The sequence below is a fragment of the Protomyctophum bolini genome (assembly GCF_963924005.1).
Source record: "Protomyctophum bolini genome assembly, chromosome: 12".
NCBI classification, from domain to species: Eukaryota; Metazoa; Chordata; class Actinopteri; order Myctophiformes; family Myctophidae; genus Protomyctophum; species Protomyctophum bolini.
This window is the reverse complement of record NC_137873.1, coordinates 20,337,278-20,354,821: the sequence shown is the minus strand read 5'-3', so window position 1 is coordinate 20,354,821 and position 17,544 is coordinate 20,337,278. Positions and strand designations below refer to the sequence as shown.

The following is a 17,544-nucleotide window of genomic DNA, read 5'->3' as shown; positions in this document are numbered from 1 at the left end:
AATGTTGTGTTATTGAAAACAAGCACTTCCAAATGCAGGGCATTTCTTGACAGAAAGTAGCTCATAAAGTAGCTCAAAGAGGATAATTCAAGCTTTTCGTACAGGTGCAATGTTGGTGAGTTTAACATTGTTTAATGCAACCAGACAGGACTTTTCTGTTTGGATGAATGGGCTGTCAAGGCCAGAAAGTAGTTTTTTTGCCACTCAGTGGGCGTTCCCGCATAACTTCCAGCTACGATGATGTCACGTGCATACCCTCTATATAGCCACACAAAGACAACATAAATCACTATTAATGCTCGGAGGAGAGCAGGGCTGACCTTTGTTTGATGGAGCAACGGGAGAATCTACGGCGGAGAAAACTGACAGCTTGGCCTCATCAATGTCCTGTTGAGAGAACGTGCCCGCCTTGGCCCAGTCCACGCCCTTACGGAAAGCTGACAGGGTCTGCACTGAGTTGGGATCTCTGTGGGAGATAGGAGGAGTTAAGTTATGGTCCCATGATGAAAGCAAAGAAAGGCATCTAAGAAAGGTGAATTGGGTATTGCAGATTCAGAAAACATGCTTGATAGTTCGACATCTTAGCTAAAACTTAGAAGCAATTACAATTAGAAGCTGCTAACGACGGTTTATGTATCCTACAGTTCTTTGCAATGTCCTACGACATGGGACCAGAATTACAGTTGGGATGTATGGGAGTCGACAAGCCTGACAGAACATGTAAAATATAATCTCATAATGGATATCATATAGTTTATACATAAACAGGTAATAAAGCTGTAGTTTATGACAGGTTCATTTCTTTACCTGGCATCCTATAGTTTCAATGTGCAGATTATTATTATTATCACCATCTTTACTAGATTACTGAGGCACTACATTGTCCCTCTGCATTTGATGTACGTGTTTACTTTGCTTACTCCATAAAATTCCATAAAAAGAGATGATGATGTATTCCACCTACCTATACGAGTAGAACGTGAAGAGGCCGCCCCCTCCCATTCTCGCTCCACCTCCATAGGCTCCGCCCTTCTCTCTGATCTCACCGTGGAGAAACTTGGCTGTCATCATCCTGGCCAGGATGCACAGACTGACAGAGACAAGGTCAGGAAGAGAGAGCCAGAGAGATATTAATCTGAGTGTTACAGATGGAAATGCATCTAAACCTGGAATTAGATTCAGCGAACATGACTCTATGGGCTCCGCTAATCATAGGCTCAACTCATGTTGAAATGTCAGCCAATCAAATGACATACTGAAACGTGATCGAATCAAATGTCATTACTGATAAGTGATGTCATACAAAGTCATACTAAGAAGTCATCCACTCAAAGGTCATACGGGGAATCATCTAATCAAAGCTCTTACTGGTTTCTAATTCATCAAGTAAAAACATGATCCAGTAATAAGCAATCACACTGTGCAAGTATCAGGTACAGTACAGGTACATTAAGTACAGTTACCTGGCATAGTCCTGGTGGGTGAATGGTACGGTGCGTATGCACTCGCTGACAAAGTTAACAGGGAAGGGAAGTGGATAGAAAGTCTTCATCTGACAAGGCTGGTACTCGGGTTCCTGCAGGGAGACACATGTAGGAAGGAATTTTGTGTTATCAAAGACTCAATGAGGTGAATAGATAATATTGCCACAAGATCAACATCATCATCATCATCAAACTAAAATGTACTCAATGTCTGAATGTCTGTCTGTCTGTCCGTCTGTCTGAAACATTGCCATTTCTCCTCACTGCCTACACCAATCACTCTCACTTTTCACACAGCCACTGACCATATTATGGAGGTCTTAACGAAGCCCTTTTCCCCATTTAACAAATTAAAAATTAATAATTCCTTTATTATTGAATAAAAAATTCCCCATAGACACCGCCCCCTAGCATTACACACACCACAGTTCTCACTGTTACCCCACTGTCATGCTTCCTCTGCTGTTACCCCACTGTCATGCTTCCTCTGCTGTTACCCCACTGTCATGCTTCCTCTGCTGTTACCCCACTGTCATGCTTCCTCTGCTGTTACCCCACTGTCATGCTTCCTCTGCTGTTACCCCACTGTCATGCTTCCTCTGCTGTTACCCCACTGTCATGCTTCCTCTGCTGTTACCCCACTGTCATGCTTCCTCTGCTGTTACCCCACTGTCATGCTTCCTCTGCTGTTACCCCACTGTCATGCTTACAGTAGCCTAAAAGGTGTTTCAAGACCACAGTCACCACACAATGGAATGAGCGGGTCCATTTGGTTCGCTAATATAATCCATGATCTATTATATTGCATTACTCTAAAACGAGATGATGCATCTCAAGCGGCTATCCTTTAAATACAATTTCAATATATTACCCACACTGACTGTACATAATGTCCTGTTCATATATTAGAACGGGTAAGGCCCTAGTCATAATGATTTAATTAACTCATTTATCTGCATAAATTGACAATAAGTGTAATCTTGCATCGACTTACAGAGATGAGTTTCCTGCAGGGTGACACTCCTGGTTCAGCCGAAGGGTCTAGAGGTCTCTGAGAAATTAAAATAGTGATCATGAATCAATCACAGCATATTCTTCTACTGTGTCATCATAGTGATCATGAATCAATCACAGCATATTCTTCTACTGTGTCATCATAGTGATCATGAATCAATCACAGCATATTCTTCTACTGTGTCATCATAAAGACAGGACATGGTTGGTTGAACATGGGCACTGTGTTTTCGCACAACAATCGATCAACAAGCAATCATTTGAGATGAGATGCAACCACCTGTCATTTGATAGAGGTTGCGTGTGTGGTTTGCATTATGATGTGCCTACAGACTGTACAACATTACATTTTTATTGTTAATTGTACATACCTCGACAAGATGAGCTCTGACAGCTTTGCGTTCTTTCCTGTTGATGCCGACGTCTTTTATGAAGTGATCCAACTGTCCCGCTGCAGCAGACATTTTCTGAGGTGTAGCATTGACTGCACATCTATGAATGGAAAAAAATATCTATTATTTTTGTACAAAATAATGTTACAATAATATAAAATCTGTAAAAAAGAATATGAAATGCATGCACATAACACAGAATAGAATTTATAGAAGGCCGGGAATAGCCAACATTCATAAAGATAAGTGGACCCACCTCATATTGTCAGGGTTGAGGATGTGTCGCTTGATCCTGGGGAGCGTTCTGAGGACCTGGGTGAGGTCGGGCATCTCGGCTATCCGCTTCATGAACTTCACCTGTCAGTAAGATAAAATAATGAAATGTTAATGCGTGTCCTTGCAGAAGTTGCCAAATGGACGGAACTGCAGAGGGCCATGGCCAACCACCACCACCAGAAGTGGCACCACCACCAGAAGTCGTCCAATTCCAGAGGCAAGGAGATAAGGCTCCTAAGGCAAGGAGATAAGGCTCCTAAGGCAAGGAGACCTGCCAAGAAACCACCTTCCATTTTACACAGAGCTTCTGACTGGGAGATGCAAGTGGACCTGAAAAAGAAGCTTGTTTCTCCAGAAGAGGTGGCTGTGACTTCTCTCAGACCAGACATGATCCTACTATCCAGGACCACGAAAACCATCTTGGTAGCAGAACTAACAGTGCCCTGGGAGGACAGACTAGGCATCTCTCACCAATTGAAGAAAGCCAAGTACCAGGATTTGATTGATGAGACTCTTATCAAAGGATGGCACGCATCCCTATTCCCCATCGAAGTTGGCTGCCGTGGTTTCCTAGCAACATCAGTGCGCTACTTCTTGCAGAAGATCGGGTTGGATCCCAAGCAACTGAAGAAAGCCACTGGGGAGATAGCCACTGTAGCCGAGATCAAGATGGATATGGCTGAGGAGAGCCCACAGTTGGAACCCTGCAGGATCCTAGCCCCACTGACAACCAGTCAAGAAGCAAAAGGTATGCGGCCAGGTTCAGACCTGGCTCAGGGAGTAGGACGCCCCTGCCATGCATAGTCCCGAGTCCAGATATTTGACTTTATCGTCCCCTTGAGAAAATTTGTCCTCTGCATTTAACCCATCCCAAGGAGCAGTGAGCAGCCATCATGCAGTGCATGGGGAGCATTGGGGACCAGTTGTAATGCCAGCACCATGGTCATTGGTCAAGGGCAGAGAATGCCTTTTTATTTTGTAAATTAACATGGAGACTGACAAAAGGCATCAGAAGAGCAGATCCACAAGCTAGAAATGTGTACTGCCGTGCGCTTTGAGCTTTTGCTACTTTTGAATTATAATCCTGAAAAGTCAACAGTTTTGGACATTTGAGTTGTCCACCCAACAGAGACGATATACAGTCATTAAGTGGTCACCTGGTCCACCCAACAGAGACGACATACAGTCATTAAGTGGTCACCTGGTCCACCCAACAGAGACGACATACAGTCATTAAGTGGTCACCTGGTCCACCCAACAGAGACGACATACAGTCATTAAGTGGTCACCTGGTCCACCCAACAGAGACGATACACAGTCATTAAGTGGTCACCTGGTCCACCCAACAGAGACGACATACAGTCATTAAGTGGTCACCTGGTCCACCCAACAGAGACGACATACAGTCATTAAGTGGTCACCTGGTCCACCCAACAGAGACGACATACAGTCATTAACCCATTCTGACCTGAGATCAGATTCATACCAGGTTTCCACACTGGTCTGATTAACCCATTCTGACCTGAGATCAGATTCTAAAAATGTCAGTCGTTCTTCGATTTTTCAAAAATAGCAGACCTACAAGCTCGTATCGCGCCACTCGGTGGCGCGATATGAGCTTGTAGATCTGCTATTTTTCAATAGCTAAAGCATAACGTGATGCCAACACCAAAATGGGTGCCAGGTCAGAATGGGTTAAGTGGTCACCTGGTCCACCCAACAGAGACGACATACAGTCATTAAGTGGTCACCTGGTCCACCCAACAGAGACGATACACAGTCATTAAGTGGTCAGTCACCTGGTCCATCCCTCCAAAGGTCTCCTGGAGGTCAGCAGCAGGGCTGAGACTGCGGGCTGCCCGTGACATGGCGTACATGTGACCAGAGTAGGAGATCCCATTGGCCAGCTCCTGCGCTGACATCATCACCAGCACCCGGAGACGTTCCTCGTCATCAAAATGGGGGCTGGAGGAAAACATAAATGTTATCAAACACAATAAGAAAGGTATCAAGCTGCGAGCTTGTAAGGGAAATTATTTCACCCACTCTATTACATCTGTATATTTGTGATGTGACAATAAACTTCAGGCCCAAAATGAGTATAAATGCCAGTAGTACCTGTTGAATATGTCGCTCCAAAGTTGGAACATATCGGGAAGGTTCCTTTCCAGACAGGATGAGTGCAGCAGCACGCCCTGGTGATAGGGAATGATAGACATTCACTATGATGTGTTTGTATTGGAAAAACAATCTCACTACTATATCACCTGATATGTTTGTGTGTTTTATATTCTGAAGTCAATTTTAGGTCTATATATCTAGAATATATATTTAGAAGAGCAGGGAAGAAATGCATCTTCAATTCTCAGTCCTCTCCCAGTGATTGTTTTATAGCCAGTAGCCCAATCTCTGCATCTGCAGTGTACACTGAACAAATCCCACCTGTTCCTTTTGCTTTCCTACACTGTAAAATTTGACTAACAAACAAAGTGTTAATATCTCTTGACAAATGTAACCCAATGGGCCCTTACAAGTACCTTTTGGGTAATACTATGGAGTAGGAGTAGTAGTATGGAGTGCATTGTCAACTCCACATAGCGTAGTTTCTCTTCTCACACTGACAGATTGTTTTTTACTAACCTGCTCATACATGTCCAGGTCTGCAGAGTCAGGGAGGACCTGCGTGGACACAGACATGCCCCCTGTCTTCAGCTCCATCTGCTGGGCCTGCTGTCTGTAGTCCAGAGAGCCACAGCCCATACTGACACACGCACACAGACACATTCATCAAGTCATTTCAAGAGTTTCAAGAGTTTCAGTGAGCAGAAGAAACATGCAGCAGCTGCATATTTCACTTTTAATCTACCTATGCAATATGCATGCATGCCAGCATCAGTGGGGACAATTAACATGCATAGGTACACGCACACACACCCCTCACCTGGTGATAACACTACAGAACAGTGGGATGTAGGGCCTGAGGTCCTCAGGCAGTGTGTTGAGACTACACATGGCCCTGAAGTACACCATGCCATTGGTGGGCTGCTCACAGTACTGCACAGGGATGCCACCTGGTGGAGAACAGGAGAGTGACATTCAGCTGTGTGAAACTGAACCCTGGCCTCCCAATTCTGGCCATGTCATAAATCCCAGCATCCATGTGTTGGGAACATTAGCCAAACATAGTCGTTCCAAGTACAGTCCAAAGTCCAGTTTACCAAGTCTAGAGGGTTTAAGTAGTAATTGGTTAAAAAGAACATAAATGAGGTTGTGATTAGAAGCTAAGAAGTACTGAACAACACAGTTAAACTTGTTGGTAAGGCACTAGGCAGATATGGAACATCGTAGAACCAGTTTTACCAATTACCAGCAGATTAAACTATGTCTTGATGATTAAAGTATGTCCTAAATAACTGTGCATGCTGATCGTGCTATCTTGTCCATGAAAAAGGAGCGTATATGTTATGTGTACCTAAACCTCTAATCATAGAGGACTCAGTACCTAAACATATGGACCGATGCTGTGATTGTTTACGTTAAAGTGACAGACTACAAGTCATTATCAATGGAAGCTGCTGACATTAAGCTACAAACTGACACCCGCTTGAGCAACACTTCAACTGCGACTGTGACAATGCAGCTGACTATGCTTGGCTGTTTTATAGATTTTCTCTGCTAGCGTGAAGGCAGCATCAGTAGTCCCTTGTCAGTTTAAACTACCTGCCGTTCCCATCTCCAGCGGCGTGACGGGTATTGTGGGTTCGATGTCGGAGACTTTCAGGGCAGGCAGACAGGAGGCGTCCTGGGTCTTACTCTGAGCTTCCAACAGCTGCAAACCTACAGGAGACACAACAGACATAACAACTCTCATGTGTTTTGTGTGCTTTGTTTCCCTAAAAGGTTTTTACTGTAATAATTATCGAATGGCTTCATTTCCATAGGCTTCATATCAGACCAAATTCATATATCATACCTTTCTCATAGATCTCCTTTCTATCGCTCTCAGACAGATTCTGGGACTTTTGCAGCAGTTTCTCCTCCTCAGCTTTGGCCTGTTTCTCCAAATAGGCATCATCTGGGCTCATAGACAGGGTAAGCCTGTGGGTGTTCTCCTGTGTGGATGAGGGATTGAATTAAGAATTAAATGTAGAAATAACACACAAGTTAAATGAAAATCTGTTAAATACCCAAATAAAGTTTCCTGCAGTGAGAACTAAATATTTTATTTTAGTTTATGGGTGTTCACTAGGAGCCATGATTGCCCCCCCACCCCAATACATCAAACTTGGCCCAAACACTGTTCAGCGGTCTGGCATGGGAATGGTCACACCCCAGGGGCCACAGCAGTGTTACAGTACATCAGTGTTTAACACTTCAAATGGCCAGTGACTATTGCTCTCAGTGCAATAATTGGACTGGGCTTTTCAGGTTGCGTGGCAGCCTGACAATCTGGTATGATAGAATTCTACAAATTGTCCAATGGCGGTCTCTCAGTCACCTTGAAGTAGCGTTGGACCATGTCCTGGAGAAAGCGAGGGTTGTCCTTCAGAGTCTGTCTGAACTTGGAGACACTGTGGCTGATCTGTAACAGTTCAACTGGGTCTCCATCATGGTTCCAACACGATGCTATGTACTGAGAACGAACGAACACACACACACACACACACACACACACACACACACACACACACACACACACACACACACACACACACACACACACACACACACACACACACACACACACACACACACACACACACACACACACACACACACACACACACACACACACACACACACACACACACACACACAATGTTTGAACATTGCACGATTAGAAATCATTGTCTTTGCTATATTGACATTAAATGACAACCTCAGATTATAGACCAACTGCAGTGAATACCATGACCTACTGCTGAACCGTGTCCTTTGTGTATGTTTGGAGATACTGTAGGAGAATGCTCTCTATCTAGCACTGCTTCCCAAACACTGGTTCGGGACCCAAGGTTCGGTCGCTGACCAATTTTTATGGGTCTCTTTATTTTGTGTTTCCTACATATTGTTTTTAATTATTATTATTTCAAAACATTTTCAAATAACATTCCCAGAAAGGCAAAAGGGCAAACATCTAATCTCTCTTTTGGGTAACAGGCTAAAAGGTTTGGGAACCAGTGCTCTATAAACTGGTTTAGAGCTGCCTCACCCTGGACAGTCTATGGAAATGTTAACATCCCTGATTTTGTTTATGTACACTGTTTTGGAATTGTTTCTTTTGGTATACAGCAACATAAGTAGCAGTAGATGGAACAAAAGATAATTAAAGGATAAAATGCACAGAAACATATTGCGATATGCTGGCATTTTGAGCAGTATAATACTGTATACTATACAGTGTATAGCACCGTTTCCCAAACAGGGTTCGGGACCCATTTGTGGGTCGCAGACACATTTTTATGGGTCCATTTATCTCTTTGTTTCCTACATTTTGTTTTTAATTATTATTATTGCAAAACGTTTCATGAATTCAAAACTAATTCTATGATTTTTTTACAGTAATTTCATGAAGATAATAAAATAAAAATCTAAGAAATTATATAAATTAGAAAACTCAAGCTCACAACGCTGCATGAAGAGCCGCATTGCGAGCTTGTAGATCTCCAATTTTCACTATTTTGGGTCCCGTCAAACGTCTAAAGTCTGGGAACTACTTCTGTATACAGAACATTTGCTCAGTGTTTGTGGTGGAGGTCAGAGTCAGACCGTAAATATGTGGGAGAAAGACAGTCAAGGCTGTGCTTGTTGTGGTAGTATAAACAATGTGATATTTACAATTCCATTTAATTGGTTTTCTTCACTGTGTTCTGTTATTTCTTTACTAAGACACTTTCATCAGAGCACTGAGGGAACCATGCATTTATTTTTATCTGCCTCAGTAAAAAAAACTTTTTTGCATTTTCTTGTCATTCTGCAAGTATGTTCTGCAAGTAAGTCAGGAGCTGTGGTGAATGGTGATAGGTACTGCTTGGTCTTATAGCACAGTGGAATCAATTTATGGATTAGATTTTCATTGGAATTGGAGAGAGAGGGAGAGGGAGAGAGAGAGAGAGAGTACTTACTGAGGCCAGAGACAGGCCAAAGCTTGTAGACTGATGTTTCATCTGGATCTCTATCTTATGGAGAAGGGCCTCGATCCTCTCCTCTTCAAAGCCATTCCTGCGTTAGCAGATCAGTATAAATGATAATTATCACACTATTAAAATTAGATTCCACTGTGTGTGGTATTTATTCATTTACATCACATTCATTACATAGATATAATACTATGTATTATATTGTACACACTCGATGATGTCATCAATGGTTTGGTTGATGATGTGTTTGACTCTCTCGATGTCCTCTTCTGCCATTCCCTGGAGTCCAATGCTGAACGATGCCTCTTTGGTGCTGCCATCATAACTGGACAACACAAGATTTTACATAGTCAAACACGAAAACATGTAAACAGCATTTTACACATAAGAAAGTTTAAATCACTTTGTACGTGAAATATGTTTCTCGTAATGCTGGTGTACAGTGGACATACCCTACGACAGAGGAGAAGTCTGTTCCCAGCTTGGGTTCAATGAGGGCCTTGTAGAAGGGAGAGTTGGGTCCGGAGATCATCAGAGATGACAACAAGCTGAGAGTGAAGCTTTCGAATGTATCTGTGATGCTGGACAGAGAGAACACGACACGTGTTAGTATTTTATCCCAAGACAAAATATGCCCATTTCTAATGTTTGTTACAATGAAGCCAACAAGCCGTTTACATTATGCTGATGACCATGTTTGTTCCATTCTATTGGATTCTATTCCAGTATGTCATGAAACAACATGAGCAGACACTGTAACTGATCCTTATTGATGGTCTTTAATCAATGAACAGGATTATGTCCAAATAGCTTTAACATTTTACACAGTGAATGTTAAATCATCTCTGCCTTTTAAAGAGAAGCACTGTACTTAATATTACAGTAAAGTTGGGGGGTGTCAGGCGCCACAATAATACCGTATACTGAGCCACCACGAGTTAAATTCCTATACGGTGACAGCCCTAACTGGTAGGACTTACTCTCCCAGTAGATACAGTAGCTCATACACAGTGTGTTCTGGTAGGACTTACTCTCCCAGTAGATAGCTCATACCCAGTGTGTTCTGGTAGGACTTACTCTCCCAGTAGATAGCTCATACACAGTGTGTTCTGGTAGGACTTACTCTCCCAGTAGATAGCTCATACACAGTGTGTTCTGGTAGGACTTACTCTCCCAGTAGATAGCTCATACCCAGTGTGTTCTGGTAGGACTTACTCTCCCAGTAGATAGCTCATAGTGTGTTCTGGTAGGACTTACTCTCCCAGTAGATAGCTCATACACAGTGTGTTCTGGTAGGACTTACTCTCCCAGTAGATACAGTAGCTCATACCCAGTGTGTTCTGGTAGGACTTACTCTCCCAGTAGATAGCTCATACCCAGTGTGTTCTGGTAGGACTTACTCTCCCAGTAGATAGCTCATACCCAGTGTGTTCTGGTAGGACTTACTCTCCCAGTAGATAGCTCATACACAGTGTGTTCTGTCTGGCGGGGTCTGGAGCCAGGGCATCAGGGCTGCATGTCACATGGTCCTCCCTCTGGGGGAAAACAAACACATGCTGAATAATACCCAACACACAGTTGGACCATTTTAATCCTATTTAAAGACCCTGCAAAGGAAATGCAATGATGTATTTCTAAACACGGTATACAGTACCGTTAAAAGGTTATGGTTGAAAGCATGAAAATAACATTATGCAAATTATCAATATGTTTTACTTTTTGATCATCTATGAAATACATACAATACATTAAATAATACAATTATTGTCTTACGGGGTTGGTCCAGTGGGGCTGGGAGGGGACCTGTGTGTTGGGATCCATGCGTTCGAACCTAGACAAAGCATCGTCATTGATCTGTTTGAGATGCTGCTCCAATGGCAGGTCTCCGTAGGTGAAGAATCTGGGGAAGGGTATGAATAAAATTGACAATGATGCCAACACATAGGGTACACATAGAGGACAGCTTACAACCTTTCTCATATTGCTAGGATGTGTCAGAATCTTCATGTGTGTATGTGTGCTTGTAAAGCTAGCATTTCTGAGGCATGGCTGTGTGTGTACCGGGCATTGCTGGGGTGATAGTGCGTGGTGTGGAAGTGCTTCAGTTGTTGCCAGGAGAGGTCAGGGATGTCCAACGGCTCTCCTCCTGACACCACAGAGTAAGTGTGCTCTGGATACAGCTTATTCTGCACGTGCTGGGCGTACAATTGTCCATTGTCCGACTGGGAAAACAAAAAACATCACTTAATGTTATAAGGAAAGTACAGTTACATGTTTAGATCAGGTCTGGAAATACTGCAGTGCTGGACGTCTATCATTGCTGTACAAAATGCGAGGCTGTGTAGCTGTTCTCCTTTTGGTGTTTTACCCCTTCAGGACGGGAACCCCTTTGGGGGTTCTTGTTGCTATGTACAGTAGGCCTATATTGTAATTGTTGAATTCATATTGGAACATTTTCAGAAATCTTAGTTTTTTTAGAGAAGGTGTTTTTAGAATCGGCCTCAGTCCTACAGTAAACTCTACATAACATTAAACACGTGTTTTGCTGATTAAAAACATCAACATCGGTTTACTTGTCATTTGGAGTATTATTACGGGGGGAAAAGTGTTGTGTGCCTCAGTCTAGAGCAATGTGTAGAAACTAGAAAGTTAATCAATTGAGGCACATTTCTCTGTCTATCCACTGCTCACTCTAGAGACAGAACACTTTAAAGAAATGGTTTCACATAATACTCCAAATGATGAGTAAGTCAAGAGTACTCTTTGTAAACGACTGATGTAGTGAGGAAGCTTGGTGACAGATACAGTGTCAGTGAACTTACAAAAGCCCCCTTCATTTCGTTGAACACGATTCCTTTAAACACGAGAGGGGAGTTTGGGTCTTTAGGATCCTCATTCTCCAGCCTCCAGCCCTCCTGCCTGGAAAATGAATACATCATTATGGTTCTAGCAGAGCCGGATTCAATAGAACTGGCAAATACTTTTTGTGGTCCGTTTCAACCTGCTTAGAGAGCCAGAGATGGGTGGGAGTGAGCTTTACCACATAGGAAAGTACTCCGAATGGCCAGAATGTTAGGACAAACAGAGAAGAGCATTTTGAAAGTCAATTTAACATACTTTTCTGTGACTGACTTAACGGACTGTCTGAGGTGTTTTGATGTGATAGAACCCACGCACCCGTCGCACCTAGTACGCCAAACAGGTTAACACAAACATAATTTAGATCTGCCATATTAGCTACAAAATGCTCACCAAAAGTCTTGCTCTCTTAGACATGGAAAAAACACTGCGTCGAGGTACACTGACAGAAGATTCTGGAAGTCCTTCGCATTTTGTGTGGAGAATGGGTACATGGTGTAGTCACTGGCTATGAATAAAGAATTACAATGATACATGTTGATTAACAAAAAAGGTCTAGCTGATAAACACTAACTGCACACTACAGTATATGGTTTATATGACATTGCAGAATATATACATTCAAAAAGTAAATTGTCTATCAGACATCAGACTAATCTCATAACATAACCCCGATATATAGCACATATCGGCTGGAAAGTACCATTATGAAATAAGTATCAAAGTGTGTAAATCTGCACACAGTCTTATACAATCATGACATGTCACATTGTATAATGGGGGGGGGGGGGGGGGGAAGGTCAAATCTTGACTGTGTGACTTGAATTGACTACCTGTCAGCTGTCAGATTGTGCAGCGACTTACGACTATCTATGCAATGATATCAATGTATGCTTGGATGTTTTAACCTTCAGAAAACTAAAACGTAAAGGCAGATTTCTGATATGGCAGAATAGACCTGTGTTGGCAATTGTCCAATGGGAGCTGATAATACCAACATGCCATTTGTCACAAAACTGTCTGCTGCACATAGACTAGCTAAGCCTGAGGCTGTTTTTAAAAACGCCTTCTGAATTCTAAGTTTTCTCATTATTTGAATGTTGCTATATACGGTACATAGCAACATCTAAAATGACACAGATGCTTTCCCGGATTTAAACTGGGTATAACAACTCTTTCCAGGTCTAAATGGGCTAGTAGACAGTGATTGACACCCTGTCATACCATGAAACCTGTAGCTGTTATAATGGCCTCATGAATGCTTTGGTAACAATGTGGAAATTCTGTGACTGGGACGACGTTAAGACAGTCAATTTCGTACACAGTGATGCATTTCTCATTGCACGCAGTACCACAGCGTCTGCCTAAAGATTTTTCAGGAGCCTGCACATGCATCGATCAAAAACAACCCCTAAATTCACACCTCTAAACAAAGTTTACAAAAAAGTGCAGAGTGTCACACTAGCGTGAAATAACAGGAATGAGCCTGGATGCATATCAATGATCCATTGTGTGACCTGCTAAATCCTAGTGTAGGTGACATGCATGTGACGTCATTACAATAGCGTACCATGAAAGATGAAATCACCGATGCAACACTGATCGTACAGTGTGGTAAATAGTAAATGATCAGTGTGTGGTCAAATGGTCAAATCAGAACGACGAGTGGCCCAGCCCAGGAAATGAATCCCAATGCATTTTGTCCATAGGCTTTTCTTAAAGTATTTATTTAAAGACGGTTACGCCGCGGACAAAGCCAACTCGGATAAATAAATACTTTAAGAAAAGCCTATGGGCAAAAAGCATTGGGATTCATTTCCTGGGCCACTCGTCGTTCTGAAAGGGGGTGGGACTGCGACGCTCTATAAGCCCATAATTGAGACACATTCAACATTGTACCTGTAAAGGCGTTCATGAATGTGGAGAGGGATCTGTTGAGCATCTTGAAGAAGGGGTCTCGGCAGGGGTACTTCTCTGAGCCACACAGCACAGTGTGTTCCAGAATGTGTGGGACCCCCGTACTGTCCATGGGAGTGGTCCTGAGCTGAACACTGGAACAGTAAGAGTACAAATATGTAGTAAAAATGTACAGTATGTGTGTGTATGTATGCCCTACTTGAGCATGACACAAAAGTAGAAAAAGTAGCAGATCCACAAGCTCGAAATGCTGCGTGAAGAGACACACTTTGAGCTTGTAGATCTGCTATTTTTGAATTTGAATCCTGAAAAGTAAGTTTTGGACATTCAATCCGACCGAGACAATACACAACAGTGACGGGGTTTTGAGATGCTGTGTGTCATGTTATGATATCAAGCAGATTTTGACCAACCTGAAGAGATTGTTGGAGTCATCTCTGGCAGCATGCAGATACTGGGCTCCTGTTTTGTCATGGGTCAACTTTACCGCTGTGAGGAACAGGTCAGGGACCGCTACAACCTGGGCAAATGAATGACAGATAATTAGTTTAAATTCTGCTAATGATAAAGTAGCATGCGTTCATTTATTTATTTCTTAGTGTCAGTGTGCTCTTCTGAAAAAACTTCTAAATGTTTAAACATCTTGCTATGCCTATAAAAGGGAAGTGGTTAACACCCGAACACCCGGGGTTATTTAATCCATGAAATCATAGTGCCCAGCGATTTATAGCAGCGGAGCATATTTAGCGACGGACCGGATGTTATCCCGGATGTGGCTGAAGTAGCTTGATGTAGCCAAAACACTCTTGAGTGTTATCAACGAGAGGTATGATTAATTCTAACACGACCGTGGTGGGCCGTCTAACACATAATCTTTTCTTAGAATTGGACGGAATGATTTAGATAAGAGTTATTCACGTTTTAAGATTTTCGATCTAGTCGGCTAAAATGGGGGGGGACATTTTCGATGATGTCCCACCAGAAAATAACATTGAGTATTGCGCCCAGCCTGTGGAGCGATGCAATCGGTTTTGATATCAATAATCTCCGTCCTTTTGATCAATCTCCGTCTTGAGCACTGGGCGTTACTAATTGATAGGGTGGAGAACTCTGTCCTGTGCACTCAGGGTGTTAAGGTGAGTTTCGTCTTCACTCTGTATACCTCTCTGATGGTGAAGCCATGAATCTTCTGTCCTGCCTGGTACTCCAACGCTCTATCCTTGGCGGAGGTGCTCTGCAACCTGCATGAACGTTGCCCTCTGAAACTACAAGAGCACAGCTTACTATTAGGACTAGGCCTGGAATGGTTATTACATACATTCACCTTTAATCATATTATTAGAATTAATATTTACTACCTCATTCTTGGCATGCGCCATGCGATGCGGATGAGGCCTGAAAGCATTGTAGGACTGAACAATATTATCCAAACGTCCTATTAAATACTACTCAAAGGGGACTGGTTCCCTGGGTTTAGGAACTGCCGCAGTGGTGTCCGGTGAGAACTTAACGGGGATGTCTAAATCTATGACACAACAATATCTGGGTTGTAAATATCGCTGTCTCGTACGGAAGCCGTTGGAGTCTCTCCCGAGGAGCATAGCAAATGCTGCTTGAATAACCCCAAAGGCAACAATCACTCTTTATAATAGAGTCGGCTGAATTCCTATCACGATGACGACGATGCTAGTCGTCCATATATGGAGTTTACTAAGTGGGCTAAGTGAACCGTTGCACCCCTACTATCTATCTATCTATCTATCTATAAATGCACCATGTCACTGTCTGTCTGTCTCCATATATATATGGTCATAAAAGGGACACAGACAGATGGGTGGAACGGGTACTCTGACACGGGTACAACGCGTATTGCATAGCCGGGTGGGGCATGGATCTCCAACTTCCATCGTTACCGACTTGGTGCTCTACAGCCGGGCGCCGGTCTAGTACTATAAAGGGCGCATGCATAAAGTGAGTGGCAGATCGAGTGGAAAAATCGAGTGGCAAAGTGAGTTTACGGTAGTTTAATGCTATGTTTTAAAGACTTTTCTGTTTGGATATATGAGCTTCAAGGCCAGAAAATAGTTTGTGTTTACCACTCAGTAGGCGTTCCTGCATAACTTCTGGGTATGATATGATGTTACGCGCATACCCTCTAGTATAAATAAATATAGTATAGTATAAATATTCTATATATATTTATCCTTTTATCACTTTGATGGTCATGATTCACCAGGATCCTGGATGGCTCGATTCTTTCAAATTGAATTGGAGCACTGGTAGTTTAGGGAACGCCTATTCATCACACCTGACCTGTTGATTGAGTGTCCCGCCCCCATGCCCCCCATGAGGAAGTAGTGGAGAGGAGACTAGAGAAGAGAATGTGGTCTGGGTGCGAAAGTGGATATTATTATTTATCTACACGTTTTCTGCCATAACTTTTAAATGGATATGAAACTAGAAGACTTGGCAACTCAACTCGTAGGAATTCATTTTTGGGTGAGTAAGTATACAATACACACACACACACACACACACACACACACACACACACACAGCGCATACGCAACGTTAGCCCCTCTCGGAACCCTCCATAAAGCTTTTATGAAATTTGGACTTTAAGCTTTAAGTCTTAAAAATGTCAGAAACTTTACTACCATTGGGTTCTGCTTGTGGGGCTAACGCAACGTGTAATGCTGCCGCTGCCCGCTTTGAGCTTACACACAGGGGGAGCTGGCCAGCTGGGAATATGATATCACGGCCATTCTGGGGCAATTAGGACGAGTTTACGGTGGGGTTGCATCAGCTGTTCATTCATTGCGTCAGAACAATTTACGAGCGTCATGTGAACCATGGCTAGTTGTAGCCCCTCTCGGAACCCCTTGGGTCAGCCCAATCCGAACCTGTCAGAAACTTCAGTACCATTGGGTTCTGACTTGTGGGGCTATAGGCTAGTTGTTTATTAGCCTCTTTCGGGACCCTTGCCTTGTTACCTTTTCTCTACAGTCTCCCCAAATACAGAAAAGGTAGCCACCATGGTTCACAATTGGCGCTCGTACTGTTTCAGGGCTACATAAAAGGTAAACAAGGGTCCCGAGATGGTCTATAGTTGTTTATAATAGTTCTCTCACCTTAGACATCCAAGTTTCTGGAGCACCGTTTTCGTTTGCCGAAACATCTCTTCTTATTGTCTCTCAAATGTCGACCAATAATGGTTCCAAGTCCAACTCATAAAACATCTATTATCGTCAAATATGAATCTAAATGTTTTACAGAGCATCCTGTGTCCATGCATGCCCTCTCTCTCATGCCTGCTGGAGCTGACACATTGGGTCGGTGGTGCGCATCGACACGAAGGAGCACCTGCGCGGAGCACAGATCGTAAACTAGTAAGTGACCGGCGTTATTCCCATCCACATGGCTTTGAGATCGAGCAACACAACAGCCTCGTTGAGCAACTATCGG

At 43.0% G+C, this 17,544-nt stretch overlaps 1 protein-coding gene across 1 annotated transcript in view; it reads right to left on the bottom strand.

The window, feature by feature from the left end:
• pitrm1 (pitrilysin metallopeptidase 1) overlaps window positions 1-17,394 on the bottom strand; it is an 18,357-nt gene extending 963 nt beyond the window's left edge. Inside the window, exons 1-25 of the mRNA XM_080777360.1 lie at window positions 17,211-17,394; window positions 15,242-15,344; window positions 14,493-14,599; window positions 14,062-14,213; window positions 12,556-12,670; window positions 12,126-12,222; window positions 11,365-11,525; window positions 11,077-11,203; window positions 10,750-10,838; window positions 9,756-9,884; window positions 9,515-9,628; window positions 9,289-9,385; window positions 7,665-7,799; window positions 7,140-7,278; window positions 6,887-7,003; window positions 6,108-6,237; window positions 5,807-5,927; window positions 5,285-5,361; window positions 4,966-5,131; window positions 3,147-3,247; window positions 2,870-2,990; window positions 2,479-2,535; window positions 1,464-1,576; window positions 965-1,090; window positions 321-466 (exon numbers count right to left, since the gene is read on the bottom strand). Coding sequence (XP_080633486.1) covers window positions 321-466; window positions 965-1,090; window positions 1,464-1,576; window positions 2,479-2,535; window positions 2,870-2,990; window positions 3,147-3,247; window positions 4,966-5,131; window positions 5,285-5,361; window positions 5,807-5,927; window positions 6,108-6,237; window positions 6,887-7,003; window positions 7,140-7,278; window positions 7,665-7,799; window positions 9,289-9,385; window positions 9,515-9,628; window positions 9,756-9,884; window positions 10,750-10,838; window positions 11,077-11,203; window positions 11,365-11,525; window positions 12,126-12,222; window positions 12,556-12,670; window positions 14,062-14,213; window positions 14,493-14,599; window positions 15,242-15,344; window positions 17,211-17,257 — 2,887 coding nt within the window. The 5' untranslated portion in view covers window positions 17,258-17,394. The remainder of the gene's footprint in view (window positions 1-320; window positions 467-964; window positions 1,091-1,463; window positions 1,577-2,478; window positions 2,536-2,869; window positions 2,991-3,146; window positions 3,248-4,965; window positions 5,132-5,284; window positions 5,362-5,806; window positions 5,928-6,107; window positions 6,238-6,886; window positions 7,004-7,139; window positions 7,279-7,664; window positions 7,800-9,288; window positions 9,386-9,514; window positions 9,629-9,755; window positions 9,885-10,749; window positions 10,839-11,076; window positions 11,204-11,364; window positions 11,526-12,125; window positions 12,223-12,555; window positions 12,671-14,061; window positions 14,214-14,492; window positions 14,600-15,241; window positions 15,345-17,210) is intronic.
• Between the last annotated feature and the right edge of the window lie 150 nt (window positions 17,395-17,544).